The following is a 20,038-nucleotide window of genomic DNA, read 5'->3' as shown; positions in this document are numbered from 1 at the left end:
AGGCTTGGAAGAACCACCACAGGGTGCCAGCCTTGCCCTGAAGAGGCCAGGGCACCAACTTCCGCCCACTTGGCTGTGCAGCCAGGGAGCCTAGTGTCAGGCCTTGCTCTCTTACCTGAACCTCTGTCTGCAAAAAGGGGCATGATAGAACCCCCTATGGGTCATTAAGATTGAATGCACATGTGTTCTTAGTTCACTGTTGGACACACACCACCCTGCATTATATGGCACGGTGTTTGCCGCTCCTGTTGATTCTGTAAGAATAACTACCACTATACAATGTTTTCTGGTGGTCTAGTGCCAAGAAGCTGTGCTGTAGTCCCAAAGGCATGCGGTTCAAGGCCACCAACTGCTCTGTTGGAGAAGGATGGGCAATCTTCTCCTGTGTGATTTGCCTCTGAAAACCTAGCGGAGGGTCAGCTATGGGTCAATTCCGACTTGATGGTGCACAACAACAACAACAGCAGCAACAACAAATGTTTAGGTAGCTCTGATGTCCTAGAGGTAAGGAGTTGCACTACCAACATAAAGGCATGTGGTTTGAATCCACCAGCTGCTCTGCAGGAGAAAAATAGGCAGTCTCCTCCTGTGCCTCCAAAAATCTGCTGGAGAGCCAGCTAGGAGTCAGTTCCTTCTCTCTTGGAGCCGATGGTGGATTTGAACCACTAGAGAGGCGTCATCATGGGGCAGCAGTGCACTCCCTATGGACTGTACCACCACAGCTCCTTCAGAAGGGACCAGTCTAGAAAAGCACATCATGCTGTAAAAGGTAGAGAAAGAGAGGAAGACCCTAAACAAGGTGGATTGACACAGTAGCTGTAACAATGGCTCACGTGTGTTAGAGACAGTGAGGATGACACAGGCTAGGGCAGGGTTCTGACGTGTGGTGCATAGGGTTGCTATGAGTGGTCGTTGATTCAACCACATACACCAACCGTGATGCAAATACTCTGGTGATGTAGTCTGTAGGGTATTGTGTTGCAGCCAAAGGTGGTGCCTATTGATTCGAATCCTCCAGCTGCTCTGCGAAAGGAAGACAGGCAGTCTCCTCCCACACAGTATACAGCCTCTGAAACCCCCCTCGCTGGAAGGTGAGCTAGGAATTTATTCTGACTCCTCAGCAATGAGTTGAGTTGAATTGGTGATAGAATACTAGTCCCCCAATTCAGTGGAGGAAACTGAAGAACAGAGAGGGTAAATAACTTCTTCAGTGTCAGCTATTGAGGGGTTGAATGTGGATTCAGGCTCAAGCAGGCAGGCTCTAGGGTCTGTGTCCTTAATGGCTGTGCTGCTCATGTACCAGGGGTCCAGAGGACATGGGAAAAGCAGAGAAGCTAGAGGAGGGGATCATATCTTCTCAGTCCAAGCAGCCAGCTAAGGGCTGATAACTTCCTGGCCCCCCACGAGTTCCCCGTGGCCCAGGCCACCTCTGCTTGTGGGTAGATCCGGCCTTGGTCATAAAGTGAACAACTCTAACCTCAGGCCCCGAGTGGCGTCATGGGCCTGCCTGGTGGCTTGTGCCGCCTTCCATGTTCCCGGGAGCAAAAGGGTTTGTGTGTAGCGGGTGGCCCACAGCCATTGCAGGCACGGTCCCTGTGTGCAGGAAGGCTCCCCACCCCCTGGCGTCTTGGCACAGCCAAGCAGCTGAGGGCAGGATGTGGGGCAGTGAGAGAGGGAGGGCAACTGTGGGGCTATAGCGTTTTCCTAAGAAACTCATGGCTGTGTCTTGCCAGGCAGGAAATGTTTGATACCCTAGAACTATGTTTGTTTCCCCAGTGCCGCCACCTGAACCGAGTCTGATCCTTCCTTGTTCCTTGTCTGTCTCTCCCTGCACTCATAGGCACCCAGGCATTCGGAAGATGCTCGCGCTGGCAGCTTGCATGGCCCTTCTGGGCTGCCTGCAGGCCCAGGAGCTCCAGGGGCATGTCTCCATAATCCTGCTGGGAGCAACTGGGGACCTGGCCAGAAAGTACTTATGGCAGGGGCTGTTCCAGCTCTACCTGGATGAGGCTGGGAAGGGCCACAGCTTCAGCTTCCACGGGGCTGCGCTCACCGCCCCCACACAGGGCCAGCAGCTCATGGACAAGGCCCTGGAGACCCTCTCCTGCCCCCAGGACATGGCCGCCAGCCACTGCGCTGAGCTCAAGGACCAGTTCCTGCAGCTGAGCCAGTACCGCCAGCTGAAGACGCCTGAGGACTATCAGGCTCTGAGCAGGGACATTGAGGCACACATCCAGCAGGAGGGCCTCCGAGAGGCTGGAAGGATCTTCTATTTCTCGGTGCCACCCTTCGCCTATGCAGACATTGCCCGCAACATCAATAGCAGCTGTCGCCCGGGCCCAGGTGCCTGGCTGCGGGTTGTCCTTGAGAAACCCTTTGGCCATGACCACAGCTCAGCCCAGCAGCTGGCCACGGAACTTGGGAGCTTTTTCCAGGAGGAGGAGATGTACCGAGTGGACCATTACCTTGGCAAGCAGGTGAGCTTCTGCCAGGGAGGGGCCTGCCTTGATTGGGGGGAGGTGGCTGCAGGTAGACCCCACAGAGAGCCCCGAGGAGACTGTGAAACCTGAGTGTGTCATGGTCTTGAGGGTGGTGGGCACTGAGAGGACAGAGGGAAGGCCGTGAGCAGCAAGGGCAGGGCGCCTGGTCCATGTGCTCATGTCCAGCCTTGCTAACAGAAGCTGTGTTCTTCTGGGCCTCCCAGCCCTCCTTGGTCCCTCACCAGGTTCTGGGCTCTGGTTTCTGATTAGTCAGGGTTGCCGGGCATCCTCTGCAGAGATATGGCTCCAGAACTCTGGGGTCTGGAGCCGCTTCTGGTTACATGTGCAGTGGGAATTAGAATTAGTTTTCTTGTCCAGCACCTGTCTGCTCATTTTGGGTTTGTTTTTTTCCCTCCCCCCGATTCCTGTTTTGAGCCAAAATCCAGGTGACAAGGTCTTAAAACCATGCAGGGCAAGTGGGTCCCTAAGACCATGCTTATCAGCCAAGTCGTATAGCAGGAGCCTGGGACTGACTTCCTGAATCAGCACATCAACAGTGCTCTCACCCCCAGTTTATGCCAGCCCAGCCCTTGGAGACCCTGCATGGCCTCTTCTCCAAAGCCCTGGCAGAGAGCAAAGTCCCAGCCCTCTGGGCCTGAGCTGGCTGCTGATTGCAGGGCCATGGGGTAGACAGTAGAGGAAGGCATCTGTGCTAGTCCACCAGGAGACCTGGAGTCAGCCCTGGCTGGTAGCCTTCGGTCTGGGTTCTCATTTGAACTTTACCAAGCTCTCGAGTTCATGTTCCTGCCCATTGTACAGCAGTGATAATACACACCTGCCTTCTAATATGTCAGTGTAAGGCTTCCCAGGCCCGGTGCCTGCTTACGTGGTGAATGCAGCTCACATGGGGCGCAGGTAATAACCCAGAACTGAGACATTTCCCACCTGTAAGAGCCCACAGCAATGGCTCCCTAATGTCAGCTCTCAGACCCGTGCTTGTCCTGAGGAGGTTTCTGTGCATTTAAGGCAAAAGGAAGAAGAGGACTGAATGTTCTCAACTGGAAGGTTTCCTGGCTGCGTTGTTGATTTTAAAACATCTTCATTTTATGAAAAGTTGATATTAATGGAAAAAACATTTCCAAATGTTTTGATTTCTTGGCAAGATAGAAAGTGGGTTTTTGGGAGCAAGACAGGCAATCTCCTCCCGTGAGATTCACCACCTTGGAAACCCAGTGGAGGGTCACCTGTGAGTCTATTCTGACTCACAGCAATAGGTTTTTGAGTTTGGACCCTGTGGAGGTCACATAAGATCTTCTGGAGACTTTCTTGGCTGGTGAAGCTATGAGGCCCTTGAACACCTACTCCAGATCCTACCTTGTCCTCCAGTCAGGAACTAGCAAAGCTGGGGGTCCTGTGGAGTGAGAGGCCTTCTTCACCCCGATATGAGTCTCGAGCACAGTCAGTCTCCTTTCCCGACAGGCCGTGGCCCAGATCCTGCCCTTCCGAGACCAGAACCGCAAGGCCCTGGACCATCTCTGGAGCCGACACCACGTAGAGCGGGTAGAGATCATCATGAAGGAGACAGTGGATGCAGAAGGTGTGTGAGGGGTCCCAGCCCTCCTCCAGGCTGGGGCATGTGGGGGGCATCTGTACACCTTTCTTGGAGCCCATTTTCTGATGGTGTGTGGCCTCCTACTGGGGCTGGTTGTGTGCCCAGCTTTGGGGCCAAGGTCGGATTACTCTATGAGCAAGGTACACACAGGTCCAACTGCGTCTTCCCACCAACTGCCTATGCACGATTTCACCCGGTGAACCCCGAGTGAGACCGCTCCCCACAGATTAGCAGGTACCTCAAGCCCCAGATGCCTCGAGCATATCGTGTTTCTGGCTAACCACTCTCCGTTGGGGACTGTGTAGAATGCAAGGGACCATCGCCAGAGCCTGAGGTCCAGCCACCCTTGCGAGCATACTATCCAGTTTATGAGAACTTGGCACAATCACCATAAGCACTGGCTATGAATAGAGATTGTCCTGAGAGTAATGAAGACCATCAGAGCTGGAGGGGAGCTCAGGGAGGAGAAGGAAGGACTGAGGTAGGGTCAAAAAAAGAGGAAAACAGGAACCTCTGAGGGCCACTGAGGAGGCCCCAGGAAAGTCAGAGGGGAGGAGGGAGGCCTGAGGAGATTTTTGAGCTGGTCAGATTGGGGCCAGCCACGGATGGGCCTGAGAATGGTGGCGTACTGTCGTGTGGGCTTTGAGACTGTTGTGGGCTCCCGGGGACCCCAAGGAGGTAATATCTTGAGAACATACTAATTTTCAGCGCCCTGATGCTCTTAATCCCCTGAGGCCCTGCTTGCCAGCACCTCTCAGGTCATAGTCTGCATTGTTACCTGGGCTCTCGGCTGTTGCTTCACAATCTTTTGCTCTTCACACATGGGGCACCCTGCTACTGATCCCTCCTCATCTTCCATCCCTGTCTCAGCTCAGCTGTCACCCTCTAGGGGAGACTTTTGCTAACCATTTTGACGTAGGTCACTCCCGTGCAACTCACAAGTGATTCCAGAAACTTCTCCCAGCTCGGCCGCTGTTGCTGACTTGCCTTCTGCTATTTAGACTGTTCCTCCACCAGGTTGGGCTCTGGGACAGCCCCCTCTCCAGCACAGAGCATGCATGTGCTAGATGAATGGCGAGGGGACAGTGATGACCCATGTCAGAGGCCCTGTGTGAGGCCTGGTCACCTCGGCATGGCCCTGCCCTCCCTGGACCCTGCCTCCACCCTGTGAGATGAGCAGGTTGTGTAGAGGGTGATGGTGAATGAAGCCCCTTGGGGCTCCTGCCTTCTTTGCTTCCATCATATTCTTTGAGCACCAACTGCAGACATCCACAGCATAGGTTCTTACCCAACAGAAACAAAACCAGCTTCCTGTTGTGTATTTAAGGCCCCTAACAATGTCTGCGGTAGGTACTATTATTAGCACCTCTGAACAGGATTGGGAGCCTGCCCAGGGTCCTGTTGGCACCGAGTGGTGGAGCCTGTTCGGAGGCGGGCAGGCTGGCTCTGGTGCCCAGCTCTGCACCATCATCCTGGGCAGCAGAGAGCAGCAGAGTGTCCCACAAGCCCTGTGGTTGCTCACAAGCCCTGGGGTCACTCTCTGCTGCTGGAGGAGGGGGATCAGAGGCCACCATGTACCTGTGACTAGAAAGGAGGCAGTCCCCATCCTCGGGCCTGAGAGCAGAGGAATGGAGGATGTATCTTTCTCTTTATGCTTTACCTTGGTTTTCCCCCCTCTTCTTCTCGTGATTATTCTCTCCAGCTTTCTCTCTTTTCCTCCTTGGGGGTGTTTAGTGCTGGAAGCTTTGTATGGGACTGTGGCTGTACTGAGAAGTGTGAGACCCAGCTCTGCCTCCCAGTGCCTAGGTTATGGAACCTGAAATGAATGCTGTGAGAAGTTGGGGACAAGCAGGCAGGACTTTTGACCAGGCTGCATAGAACTTGCCTGTGGAGGAGCTGTGTCTCCACCCTGGAACCCGTATCAGACAAGGGGTCCCCGTGCACCACTCTAAGCCTGTGGGGGTCCTGAGAATTCCCACCACGGCTCCTCAGCAAGGGCTCAGCCAGGCGTGTGCTGGGCACTCTGGTGGTTTGGCAGGAGTGTGTTCTGGTTTGCCCTTGCTTCCTCTGCAGAGAGGTGAGCTGCGAATCCGCTGAGGAGAGCCTGAGCAGGTGGGAGGGTGGCATGGCCTGCCTGCTACTGTGGGCGCACTGTCAGTGCTCGTGCCCCTCGCTGGGTGACTCTGGCAGGTCACAGGCAGGGAGGGGTTCCTTGCCTGCCTCCTCTCCGCAGCTTCTTCCCGTGGCCACCCTGGCTTGGAGAGTTGTCACCCCTGCCTGCCATTTCTTACCCTCCCTCTACCTCAAAGCAGGAGTCCCTTGGAGCCAGGAGCTCAGCAGACTGAAGGTTTGCTTCTCCCAGCTAAAGTGCCTTTGGGTTTTGGAGAAAAGAAAATAGGAGACAAGACAGGAGGAGGCCTGGTGGGTCTGCGGGTCCAGGCAAGCCTGACGGGAGAGGGCCTTGTAGGAACAACTGCACAGCAGTCTGGGCCGGTCATTTCTTAGGTCCAGATTTCAGGCTGCACCATGCCACCAACCTGCCTTGGCCTGTGGGTATAGTTCTGAGGGAATCACACAGCTTCTGGTCCTCTGAGCAGAATAGTTTCCACTTAGCTCAGCTGAGCCCTTAGCCCAGAGGTAGCCGATAGATGGCTGGGGTCAGCTCATTTGCTAGTGCAACTCGCTACCATTGGCTTAGAGGACCAGCAGAATGCCCACTGACCTAGGGTCCTGCTCTCCTGGCTGCCCAAACAGGTGACAGCAGAGGATGTTGTCCCTCTGCTGTGTTCACTCCCACAGCCAGGGGACCCCTGGACATAAGGTCCTTTAGCAACACTGGGAGTTCTCACTCTCTTTCTGGCTCCTTGGTCTTGGGAACCAGAAAGATACACCCTGGACTTGCAGTCATGGTGACTGAGGGCTCTCTGATTGCCCAGCCTAGATCCTTAATGTCTGGTTCTGCTCTAGACCTCTGCCCCCGCCCCCGGGTCCCTCACAGGCTCTGAGGTCGGGCTGGAGAGAGGAGGGGAGAGATGTGGGGCTGCAGCCATGAACCCTAGGCCAGCACGGCAGGGGCATGATGTCTTGCTGGCATTGGGTGCTATCTGGGTGGCCAGGACTGCTGCAGTGGGACAGCCTGTGGCTAGCCAGTCTCCCAGGCAGGATTGAGAGTGCACAGTCCACAGACCTTTGCCCCTCTCCCAGCTCTGCCCCACCTGCCACTCTGGTGGATCCCCGCTGTCCTTCTTCCTGCTGCAGGTGTGCAGCCCAGCCCACCCCTGGGCAGGAACTGGCACCTGGGCGACCCAGCCTTGGTGGCAGCCTTGACCACCATCCTGAGAGCTGGAAAAGGCAGAGGCAGCATGTGGGGCCTGGCCAGTGGAGTTGTCCCGACCCAGCCATGCTGCAGGCCCTGAGTAAGGGACTCTGAGCTTCAAGGTCATCCGGACATCCTCCCCACCCCCTCACACAAGTCACAGGGGTAGAGGTGCCTTCCCTCTCCCTCCTCCACGTGGTGTGTGTGAGGGTTTTTTCCCTGCCGCAGCCTCTGGCCCAGAGGAGTTTGCTGCAGAGTGGAGGCTGCTGCACAGGCAGAGGGGGAGGGCCGGGGGGGGGGGAGGAGGAAAGGGAGACGCCATCCTTCACCCGCTGCAGGTGCTCAGCTGTCTCTCAGTCTGACCTGAGGTGCTCTTTGGAGGAGGGCCCGCACCAGTGAGCCCCTGAGCCACAGACATCCTGGGTGCCCTGGACACCATGGACCTTAGGAGTGACCTTGGCTGGGTCACGGCCTGGACAGGTCCCTGTCATGTTCACCGCGAACTGTTGTGCAGACCAGAGACACTGTGCCATCAGGGGGCTAGATTCAGCTCACGCCAGGCTGCCATGTCTCCTGAGAGTAATGGGGACTGTGGTCCCTGAACCCAAGCATCCTGCCACCACACACTCTGGCCTCCCAACCTGGCTAGTTCCCAGCACACAGCCTTCCTCCCACTGTGTACGCAGAAACCATCTTCTCCTGCCTTGATTTCCCCTCTGGGAAGGAGGGAGACTGCCTGTAGCTGATGAGGTGTCCCTATTTAGGAGGGTCCCATGTGGCTCTGGGGAAAGGATTGTGATGCCTGCTGTCTGTGGGCCAGAGGACCGAGCAGTATAATTTACTGCTGGCCACAACCAGAGGGCCCTCTGGCCCACGCTCACTGCCCGCCTCCTCCTACCCCCATCTGCACCCTGTCTGCAAGGGTAGCCTGGCACAGCTGCCCACCTGGCCTCGGGGAGCCTGACCAGCCCCCACCAGCGCTCTCCTCATTCTCATCTCTTTTATTTTTAGTCATCCCAGAAGGTGTTGGTAAGGAATGCAGCTGATGGTTGGTTTCCGTTTAGTTGTAGCTTTCCCCCTCAATGTGTTTTTGCTGGGAAAACATGTCTTTCACATTGTGCGTACCTGGGGTGGGAGCTTCTGGTCCCATTTGTGAGGGTTGTGACCTTCAGCACAGCCCCTATAAGTGATGACGACTCTCGTTCTCTCTCTCCTGGAGTGATTTTAAGGATCAAATCAGATAATGTACACAGAAATGCTTCACAAATGGCAATGTTGTTCTCCTTCCAAGTTTTCAAGAGAGAAAGAAAGAGGCAGTGTTCTTCCAATCTATCTTATTATCTCATCCTGTTATATCAGAGATACCAAAAGTAGATGGCTCTAATGAACAGGATTTCACTGTCTTAGCATCTACAAGACCAGAGTTAAGATACAGGGTGCCAGCGTTGGGGGAAGGCTAGTTTCCTCTCTGCCGGTGGTGGAGGAAAGCCCTTGCTGCCTTCAGCATCTGTAGGCCACATGTTCTTTTGGACCTCTCCATGTGTTCTGGTCTTCTCAGCATCAAGGGTTCCTCTGCACAGGAGCCCATGTCCAAAAGCTCACGTTCCACTCCTACCTATTGTTTCTTGGTTACTGAAATCCCTTCTACTTGGCTCACTTTCCTCCCTTTTTAACTCTTAGGAAAAGACAAGGTGTTCCAGGCCACACCTTAGGCAAGCTTCCCTCGCATCAGATCAGAGCTGTGATGGAATTGGGGAGCTCTGGTGGCATGGTCCCTAGAGAGTTGCACTGCTAAGTCCAAGGCCAAGCTTCTCCGGTGGTTTGAACCTACCAGCTGCTCTGCAGGAGAAAGAGGGGCAGTTTCCTCCTTTGCGATTTACAGCCGCCTTGGAAACCTACTGGAGGGTCAGCTATGAGTCAGAATGGAATCAATGGCAATGAAAGAGAGGGAGAAGGGGAGGGGGGAAAGAAGGAGGGGGGAGAGAGAGAGGGAGAGAGAGCAGAAGAGGAGGAAGAGGAGGAGAGAGAAGAGAGAGAGAACACGTTCAAACTTTGACACTCTTATGACTAATTGATTTTTCAGGACATGGGGGATTATTATGTAGCTTTTATATTATATCATTACATGCGTACATTTGGAGGGAGTTGTCAAAATTCAGTCCGTGACATAAACTCACTGAGCTCCCTGTGACTTCTCTGTGTGGCTTACACTGATTACTTAAAGACCTACATTCTTTCTGTAGCATTCATTTAGGTCCATACTTCACCTAATATTATTTTGTATACACGCACATGCATGCATAATACTTGTATACATACTTATTTATATTTAACGTGCATCTGATTCAGGCTGTGGTCTTTCCGATTACTGGCTGTGCATCTGAGAGCTGGACAATGAATAAGGATGGCAGAATAATTGATGCCTTTGACCTGTGGTGCTGGAGAACAGTGCTAATCACCCTGTGGACTGCCAAAAGAACAAACAGATATGTCTTGGAGAGGGTGCAGCCAGAGTGCTCTACTTCAGGCATGTTGCTAGGAGAGAGACATGATGCTCAGAAAGGTGGAGGGTAGGTGAAGGAGAGGAAGACCCTCTACCAGGTGGATTGACATGGTGACTGCCGCAGTGGGCTCTTATGTGTCAGGAAGTATGAGGATGGTGCAGGATAGAGCCGGGTTCAGATCTGTTGTTCATACAGTTGCTATTGGTCATACTTGACTCTGTGGTACCTAAAAACAACAAACAACCTACATACTTAAATTTCTAATTATTGACAAGCTATAATTTCTATTCATTCAGTCATACCCTCAAATATATTCTGTTATTAGATATTATTATAGTTTTTGTTAAGCAGTACTTTATGAGCTTTTAAACAAAATTGAGATTGAATTAAACTATTATTAAATCTACCCTTTGAAACAGTTCCTCTTCATAGACTTTAATATCATCACTAAGTTGAACATCTACCACCACTATGTAATTTAGAACATTTTCCTTATGATTTCTTTGAAAGGATATTTTTTCCTTTAAGTACACTCCTGTAGTGAATTTATTAGACCATCAGATTAAAAACTACTGTAAATTTGTTGTTACATCTTACCAGACTTCTATTTAAAAAAATCGTGACTTTAATGAAAGTTTGCAGAAAGGTTATTTTTCCTCTTTTCCCCTCCCTCCCCTCCCGCAGTCCACTTTGTGTTATCAGACTGGGAAGAAAAAGTAGTGGCAGTGTGTTTATATAACCATATTCCTTTAACTTTGCGTTGGACAATACTGTTTCCTTTGATTTAATGAATTTACTAGGCTCTTTAAAGTACTCACCATGGTATAGGGGTTAAAGCATTTGTCTGTTAACCAATAGGTCAGTATTCTAATCCACCAACTAGCTGCTCTGAGGGAAAGCCACTGAGGTAGACTACTTCTATACAGATTTATAACCTTGGAAACCCAAGGGGGCAGTTCTACTCATTAGTGGTGCCCTACTCAAACTGTGATAATTTCAGTTGGAGTTTGAAACTGTCAACAACTTCACCTTGCTTGGGTCCATGATTAACACTGTTGGTATCAGCAGTCAGGAAATAAGGAGATGCATTGCACTGGGAAAATCTTCAGTTAGGGAGCTTTCCAAATTACTGAGGAATGATGATGTCAGTTTGAGGACTAAGGTGCATCTGATTCAGGCCATAGTCTTTCTGATCACTTGCTATGCATCTGAGACTTGGACAATCAATAAGGATGACAGTAAAAGAGCACTGAATAAAGATGACAGGAGAAGAGCTCTGAACACCCCATGGATGGCCAAGAGAACAAACAGATATGTCTTGGAGAGGGTGGAGGGTGCAGCCAGAGTGCTCTTTGGAGGCAAGAATGAGAAGGCTTCACCTCATATACTTTGGGTATGTTGCTAGGAGGGGCTATTCTTTGGAGAAGGACATGATGCTGGGAAGGGTTGGGGGTCAGCAAAGGAGAGAAAGCCCCTCAACCAGGTGGATTGATGTGATGACTGTTGCAGTGGCTCTTCTGTGTCAGGGAGAGTGAGGATGGAACAGGATAGAACAGGGTTCAGATCTTTTGTTCATAGGATCACTATGAGTTGTGCTCAACTCAACGACACCTAACAACAACAACAAAAACAAATGCATGTGTTGGGCAATGGGTAAGGAAAACCCTAGAAGGGTGGATGCCTTTGAATTGTGGTGTTGGTGAAGAGTGTTGAGTATATTATAGGTTGCCAAAAGTTAACAAACAATTGTATCTTGGAGGAAGTGCAACCACAGTGCTTCTTGGAGACAAGGTTGGTGAAACATCATCTCACATACTTTGGGCTTATTGTTAGAAGGGCATGTTGTTCTTAGAAGATGATACCATTCTTGGCAAAGTAGAGGATCATCAAAAGAGAAGACCCTCAACGAGATGATTGACCCCATACAACAGTGAGCTTGAGGGTGGAAGAAATTATGAGGATGGCACAGGAGAGGGCGAGATTCCGATCTGTTGTTCATTTGGTCATTGTGGGTCATAGACTTGTCAGCACCTAAAAACAACAACAACAACAACAACAACAACAACAACAAAAACATGAATTGGAACTTAGTGACAGTAAGTTTGGGTTTCTTTAGATGTTTTTTGAACACCACTTTTCTCCCTTCCATAGGATGCGACCCACTGAGCTTTTGAGGAGGAGCATGACGTGGCGCTCCCCTTCTTAATGATGTTGGGTTAATTTTGGACTTGAATGGGATAGGATCAAATATATGGGGTATGGTCTTACTCAGTGTGCAATCTGATTGTCCTTTCCCCTCTCTGTGTGAATACACTGATGGGCTTTAGCTCTCTATTTGCAATGGAGAATACACTATACTAGAATCAGTATAGATTCTTTTCAGAAAAATTAACTCACATGCAACAGCTGACATACAATAAAACTCAAATGCATTATCACTGAGTCAGGTCAAACTCATAAAAACCCTCCACTGGTTTTCCAAGACTGCAGATCTTAACTGGAGAAGACTGTCTTTTTACTGTGGAGCTGATGGATTCAAAGGACCAGAGAGGCAATCTTTTTGTTAGGAATGCAACATAATAGAGTTCAGAAATCTGGACTAGAGAATGAAGTGTAGCAAATATACCAGCTTCTCACATGTAACCCATCTAACTGTCTGTTTATCTATCTATTGCTGCTTGTATGCAAAGCAATTTTATTGCCAAGTGTACAAGCAACTATGTTACTGGCTTAGGTAGGTACTCTAGTATACTTTCTATCCAGAAAAGTTACTGTTTCTTTTTTTTTTAATTTAGTTTGTTTATTTTTCATTTCAATGAACATCTACAGAGATTTTGGAATTCCATGCATTCATTGTTGCACCCTTCTCCCCGCCCACCCCCCCCCCCCCCCCCCGTTTGCTCCTCTCCTTGAAAAGCAAAAGAAAAACTCCCTCATTGGTACACAGTCCCCCCCGCACATCCCCCAACCCCACCCCCAACCCCAAATATAATCCACTCTGCAACCCTCATTGTGTACTCCTACCATAAAAATAATGCCCTAAAATATAATACTTTTAGACTATTCTCTCCCCCATAGACTTCAATGCCGTAAACATATTTCATCCAGTTTTTCTCAGTCTTACCCCCACCCCAATGCCAGCCTCATTCTACAACAGTGGCACCATATAGCCTGTCCCCATACCTTTTCAACCTGTATGCAGAGCAGATTATCCGAGAGGCTGGGCTCTATGAGGAGAGGTGTGGCATCAGGATTGGTGGAAGATCTAGTAACAATCTGTGTTATGCAGATGATACAACCCTGCTTGCTGAAACTGAGGAGGACCTCATGCACTTGCTGCAGAGGGTCAAGGACTGCAGCCTTCAGTGTGGACTGAGGCTCAATGTCAAGAGACAAAGATTCTCACCACTGGACCAATCAGTAGCATCAGGATGGATGGCGAACAGATTGAGATTGTTCACAGCTTCAATTTGCTCGGCTCCACGGTCAACAATCTTGACACCAGCAGCCAGGAAATCAAAAAACGTATTGTGATGGGAAAGTCTGCTGTTAGGGACCTCTCTAAAGTACTCAAGAGCAACGGTGTCTCTCTGGAGACTAAGGTGCGCCTGATACAGGCCATGGTCTTTGCAATCACTTGTTATGCATCAGAGAGTTGGATAATGAATGACTAGGGAGGCTAGAAGGAGAATTGATGCCTTTGAGCTGTGGTGCTGGAGAAGAGTATTGAATGCACCATGGACTGTCAAGAAAACAAACAGATTCAACCTGGAGAGGATTAAGCCAAGCAACTCCTTGGAGGCAAAGATTCTGGGGCTTCGTCTGACATACTTTGGACATGTTGTAAGGAGAGACAGGTCTTTAGAGAGGGACATCATGCTGGGTAGAGTAGAGGGACAGCACAGGAGGGAAAGACCCTCTATGAGGTGGATTGATTCAGTGACTGGGGTAATCAGGATGGGTGTGTCAGAGGCAGTGTGATTGGCATGGGATAGAGCAGGGTTTACGGCTGTTGTACATAGGGTCGCTATGAGTTGCAAACGACTCGACGGCACATAACAACACCACAGCAACAACCACCTACTTTCTCTCTCTGATATCCATTTAAAATGATTACCAGCAAGTGCACCATGGCTTCCCAGTGCAGCAAACCAGCACTAGTGATGATACCAGCAAGAGACACATGGAAGTTACCGGTTTGAAAGTGAAGCATTAGGCTGCTATCACAAAGGGGAAAACCAGTGAATACTTGTGATTTAGGCACATCACACTTGACAACCATGATGATCCTCAAAAACAAAGAAAAAGTTCCCCGAGCTGTGGAAGGATTGCTGTGGTAGTTGTTGTGTGCTGTCAAGTCAGAACAAACTCAGAGCTGACCCTCCAGCAGGTTTTTAAAGGCAGTGAATGGCACAGAAGGAGAATGCCCAGCCTTCTCTCCTGGAACAGCTGGTGGATTCAAACCACATGTCTTTAGGACTGCAGCGCAGCTTCTCACCACTAGGCCAACAGAGCTCCCTGTTGAAGGTTTAGCTCCACTGAAAGCTACAAGACTAATGAGTCTGATAATTGGAGAGGGACCTCTATCAGCTATGTCGTTGTGCACCAGTGTGCCAGAACTGACTCATAGATGGCCCTCTAGTGAGTTTTCAGAGACAGTAACTCATACAGATATTGAGTGCACATCTTCCTTCTGCGGAACAGCTGGCAGATTCAGTGTGTCTTTGGCTTGACAGCACTGATTCCTTACCACTAGGCCACCAGAGCCCCCTGCATCAGCTGTGGAGGAGTGGATTGAAGCCCGAACATAGAAAGCAAATCCTCCCTTCACAGTCACTGCTCAGGGCACAGGCTAGGCCAGAGTCCAGATCTGTTGTTCAAAGGCTCGTTATGAGTAAAACTTGACGACTCCTCACAACAGCAGCAGCAACAGCTGGGGCCCAACACTTGTTGGAAAGACCTAAAAACACCTCAGAACAACAAAAAACAAGACCAGAGTGTAATATGGCAGTGTTCTTCCAATGTTTAAATCGTATTGTGTGCTCTTTCACCACATGTACTATAGGTGTTAATGGATGCTTGATTGTACTGAGTTAACTAGAAAAAAAATGAACACACAAAGCATCACCAGGGGACAATGGAGGCTGGAACTGTGCCTTAGGATGTCTGAGGCTATTAACTTTATGGGCGCCGATTGCCATAACTCGCCATCGGAGCATCTGGTGCATTTGAACCTCTGACCTGTCAGTTAGGAGGTGAGTGCTTTACCACTGCAACACCAAGGCTGTACTTCACCAGGAGGCTTGGTCTCTCCCCTCACCTGTGTGTCCACATTTGGCAGTCGCTGCTGGGGGGCGCTCGGCTGGGTCTGGTCTCTGCACTTAAGCTCTGAAAAGCGAGGGTTAACAGAAAAGGATCCACGTACATAAATCTATAGACTGTGTTAAACATGGACGGGCACACCCCTGAAGCTTGAAATGAAGGAATAAAGGAAGCCCTCTTCTGCGCAGCGGGTAGGAAAGCGACGGAATTGCATTCTACTCACGGACAGAGACGGGATAAAAATAGGCAAAGGACCACTGAGGGATTTGTTAAGCTAATGAATAATAAGTAGCTAACAGGGCTTTTAAGGACTGCTTTCCCTGGGCTTGCCATCAAAAATTCATCTTCTCCAAAGCCTTACCCATCTTCTTCCTACACTGAAATCTCTCGTAATTTGTTGATTCTGACACATGCCTTGGGTCGTCTTGGAACATATCTAAAGTTGGGCCTGTCTAGCCATTGGTAATTGGTAGCCCTTTTCTGCCTTGTGTTTATGAAATAAAAGGGTCATCACCATTGATGGTGTTTTAGGGCTGGTGGACCCCGGTGCTTCAGCCTTCAACTTCCCTCAGTCCTGGTCCTGTGTTCTCCACCCCAACCCCCACCCCCACCTTCTGGAAAGCCCACTGGATGCCTGTGTCCCATCAGACTCAGAACCGAAGCCTCTAGTGCATTTTCCTCACTAAATGGCCACCCCTGTTTCTTCTCTCGCTCCCCCTAGTGGCAGCGTCCCTGTTGGTATACCTTCTCTCAGGGCCCCTATGATAATACAATTTGTTAAGTGCCATTGAGTTTGGGCCCATAGCAATCTCAAGTGACTGAGACCAAACTGCCTCATAAGAGTTTTCTAGGCTTTAATGGTTTGGACCACCAGGCCTCCTGACCAGTGTTTCCTTGAACTCTTTGTGCTTTTCCCAGCCCTGTGTAGAAATCAGCTCACCATCCTCACAATCACCCCACAAGGACAGTTGTAGGACGAGTCTTGTTTTAGGCGCGGTGTTTTCTACCTTGTCCAAGGTGACGACAGGGCTGGTAGGTTGTGGGAGCAGACTGTGCACAGATAGCCTGCTTCAGGGTCTGATCCCGGGGTCCTTCAGGAAGCTGGAGGAGCTGTACATGGCTGTTTCCATTCATCTGCTGAGTGCTGTCTGCATTTCCACTGCTCTCTGTGCTCCTGCTCTGTGACTTCCCCCACTGCAGTGCAGGCTGCAGCTTGGTCCCATTACTGCTTCCCCCTCCATCGGTTTATCATGCTGAGTGCGCCATCAGCCTCATCCTCCCGCAGCGCCTCTCAGGGCTCCACTTCCCTGCTTGAGAATGTTCTTTGTAAAACAGTTTTATGGTGATATAATTCAAATACTGTAGAGCTCACCTAACATGCACAATTCAATGGGTTTTAATATATCCACAGAATTGTCTGTCCACTTACAATCATTTTTCTTTTGTTTTCACTGTGATTTGAATGAAAATTTACAGAGCAAATTGCTCTTCCAGTCAACGATGCAAATATGCAAATGTATGCACATGTAAAAAATTAATTTTATTATTTTGTGCGTGTGTACCATCAAATCGGATCTGACTGTTACAGGAGGAGATTGCCCCTCCTTCTTCAGCAGAGCATCTGGTGGGTTTGAACTGCGTACCTCTGGGATTGCAGTGCAGCTTCTTGCCACTAGGTCACTGCACATTTTGTTTTATGACATCAATTTCAATCCCCACATTGTAGCCACACTCTTCCTATTTCACCTCTATGATTCTTGTTTCCATTAATCCTTCTGTCTTGATCTGCCTTCTGAGCTGTATCCTTAATCAAATGGATCTGTGGTTGATGTCTTAAGGAGTGAGTACCTCCCTGGTGTTTTGTTCCCCTTATAGGCCTGTGTATTTTTTGGTGGAAAGTTGACCCACAGGGATGAGTTTAATTCCACACTTGAAGGATGACAATGGGCCATCATCTGTCAGAGCAGCAAGCCTGGACATTGTTTATGACTTTGCTTTTTGGGGCACATTTCCCCACCTCTCCACTCCATTCAACATCTTCTATGACCCTTCTAGTGAGATCAGCAGTGGTCACTGGGCATCATCTGGTCTGAGAGCCATGGAGGTGGAGGTTTTGGGTGTCCTTGCAGTCCTTGGGACTAATACTAATAGTTCCTATACACACCTTGACTCATTCTTCTTTGTTCCAGTCAAGGAGAAACAGAGGATTGCACCCTAGATAGCTGATCACAACCGTGGTCACTTTTAGAACACTTTTATCACAATGCAGACAACCCAGCAGCATCCTCCCTGTCCTGCCACCACCACCACCGCCCTCCTCAACACCTAACAACCACTAATGTATTTTCTGTTTCTATGGATTTACCTGTGTGGACATTTCACATAAATGCAGTCACACGGTGTGTGGTCCTTCTTTTTTTAAAAATTTATTTATTTTTCATTTCAATGAACATCTACAGAGATTTTGGAATTCCATTCATTCATTGTTGCACCCTTCTCCCTGCCCACCCCACCTCACACACACACACACACACACACCCCCCCCCCCCCCCCCCCCCATTTGCTCCTCTCCCTGAAAAGCAAAAGAAAAACTCCCTCATTGGTACACAATCCCCCCCACACCTCCCCCAATCCCACCCCAACCCCAAATATAATCCACTCTGCAACCCTCATTGCGTACTCCTACGATAAACATAATGCCCTAAAATATAATACTTATAAACGATTCTCTTCCCCATAGACTTCAATGCCGTAAACATATTTCATCCAGTTTTTCTCAGTCTTACCCCCACCCCGATGCCTGGTCCTTCTTTCACTGCTTTTACATTTCATCCATAGTGTAGCATCTATCTGTGCTTTGTTCCTTTTCATTGCCAGGTGATATTCTATCATGTGGATATGCTGTTCATTGGAAGTGGTGCGTACCATTGAGTCAGAACTGACTCATAGCTGACCATCCCTCAAGCGGGTTTCCAGAGGCAACTGGTGAATTTGAACCCACATACCTTTGGGATCACAGCTCAGCTTATAAATCACATATATATTACATTTTATTTATCGACTTAGCAGGTGATGGATGGACATGGGTGTTGTTTGTACTTCTAGCTGTTAGGAGTTTTGCCGCTATGAACATTTGTGCACAAATGCTTGGGTGCACATATGTTCTCATTTTTCTTGGGTATCGACCTGGGAGTGGAATTGCTGGGTCATATGGGATCTATATTTACCTGTTTGAGGCCAAGAACTTTGAGCTCTCAAGGCCCTTTCCATCTGTTCTGGATTTCTGCTGTTCTGAGTCACAGACTGGCCGCTTCTGCCAGGCCTGGCTCCCCACTGCCCTCTGAGCCGTGCATGCTGCCTGCTTCTGCCCTCTGACTCACACTGTTCACCTGGCTTAGCACGCGGCCCAAACATTTCAGCCCCTATGTACACTTTTAAACGCACACGATTATTTTTCCACATTAAAAAAAAAACAACAACCCACACAAAACAAACCCAATAAACCAACACAGGAGATTGCACGTAGTAATTCACATTTTTACATTCTGAAAAAATAGGAAGATTTGACCACACTGAGGCCTTGTTCCTCTAAGATAACACCACATTATGGCTGTAGTGTGCATACCGAGGAGCACACCTGTGGCAGTCACTCTATTCTCTTACTTTCACTGGCTGCAGTAGGTATTGGAGCCCCTGATCTTTGACCTGGACTTATTTCAGGGTCTAGGTCAAAGTCCCACCTCAGGTAGCTCTTCACTCTGCTCTGGTTCTGAAAGCCTCTGGTGTGTGAGTTGCTCAGCTGTGCCCCAGGCTTAACATGCTGACAGACAATTGTTTAGTCAGAACTAAACTCTTTCGGAGTTGATTAAAATTTATGCCGACTCTGTGTGTCACATACTTTGGGCAAGTTGCCAGGAAGGGCCAGTCCTTGGAAAAAGACATCATGCTGAGAAAGATGGGGGGGGGGGTCAGGAAAGAGAGGAAGATCCTCACCAAGATGATGTAACGACTGGAACAGGGGACTCGATTGTATCTGAGATGGTAAGAATGACGCAGACAGGACGGGGTTCAGAGCTAAAGGGTGGCTGTGAGTTGTCGTCCGCTTGATGGCGCCTACAACATCAACAGATGTGTGTAGAACAGAACTGTACTTCGGAGGGTTCTCAATGGATTTTTTTTAGTTTAAGTTTACAAATCACATTCATTTTTTCTAATAAACCTTCATAGATATTTATTACTATTGATTGTTGCAGTTAACGTCTTAGAATGTTAAAGCAAACCCTTATTTTATACCTTAACCAAGTTTCTCTATTTTCCCCCCTATTCTTTTCTTTCCCCACTGGCATCATTTAATCTTTAGTGTATACCCTGTTCTAGATTGATAATTGCAATACATGTTCTCCAAGATATCCTTGTTTGTTTTAAGTCTATGGAATATTCAATACTTTTCTCCAATATCACAGTTTAAAGGCATTGATTCTTCTACTGTCATCCTTAGCTATTGTCCAACTTTCTGATGGCTAACTAGTAATTGAAAAGATTGTGGCTTGAATCAGATGCATCTTAATCGTCAAATTGACATAATTGATCTTTAGGACTTTGGAGAGGTCCCTGACAGCCAACTTCCACATTGCAACACATATTTTTCTTTCTTGACAGCTGTTACCAAGAGTGTTGATTGTGGATCCAAGCGAAATGAAATTGTTAACCACTTTGATTTTCTCTCCTTCTGTCGTCATGTTGCCTATTGGTCCAGTTACGAGGATTTGTGTCTTATTGCTGTTGAAATGTAATCCATATTGAA

General features: G+C 49.1%; 1 protein-coding gene across 1 annotated transcript in view; it reads left to right on the top strand.

Annotated features, from left to right (window-relative positions):
• Nucleotides 1-1,847: 1,847 nt before the first annotated feature.
• The window catches only part of H6PD (hexose-6-phosphate dehydrogenase (glucose 1-dehydrogenase)), a 34,655-nt gene continuing 16,464 nt past the window's right edge, over nt 1,848-20,038 (top strand). The window contains exons 1-2 of the mRNA XM_006885777.1: nt 1,848-2,477; nt 3,960-4,077. Coding sequence (XP_006885839.1) covers nt 1,860-2,477; nt 3,960-4,077 — 736 coding nt within the window. The 5' untranslated portion in view covers nt 1,848-1,859. The remainder of the gene's footprint in view (nt 2,478-3,959; nt 4,078-20,038) is intronic.

Source organism: Elephantulus edwardii, unplaced genomic scaffold (genome assembly GCF_000299155.1).
Source record: "Elephantulus edwardii isolate Elephantulus edwardi_28Jun2011 unplaced genomic scaffold, EleEdw1.0 scaffold00045, whole genome shotgun sequence".
Taxonomy (NCBI): Eukaryota; Metazoa; Chordata; class Mammalia; order Macroscelidea; family Macroscelididae; genus Elephantulus; species Elephantulus edwardii.
This window is presented reverse-complemented; position numbering and strand designations above follow the sequence as displayed.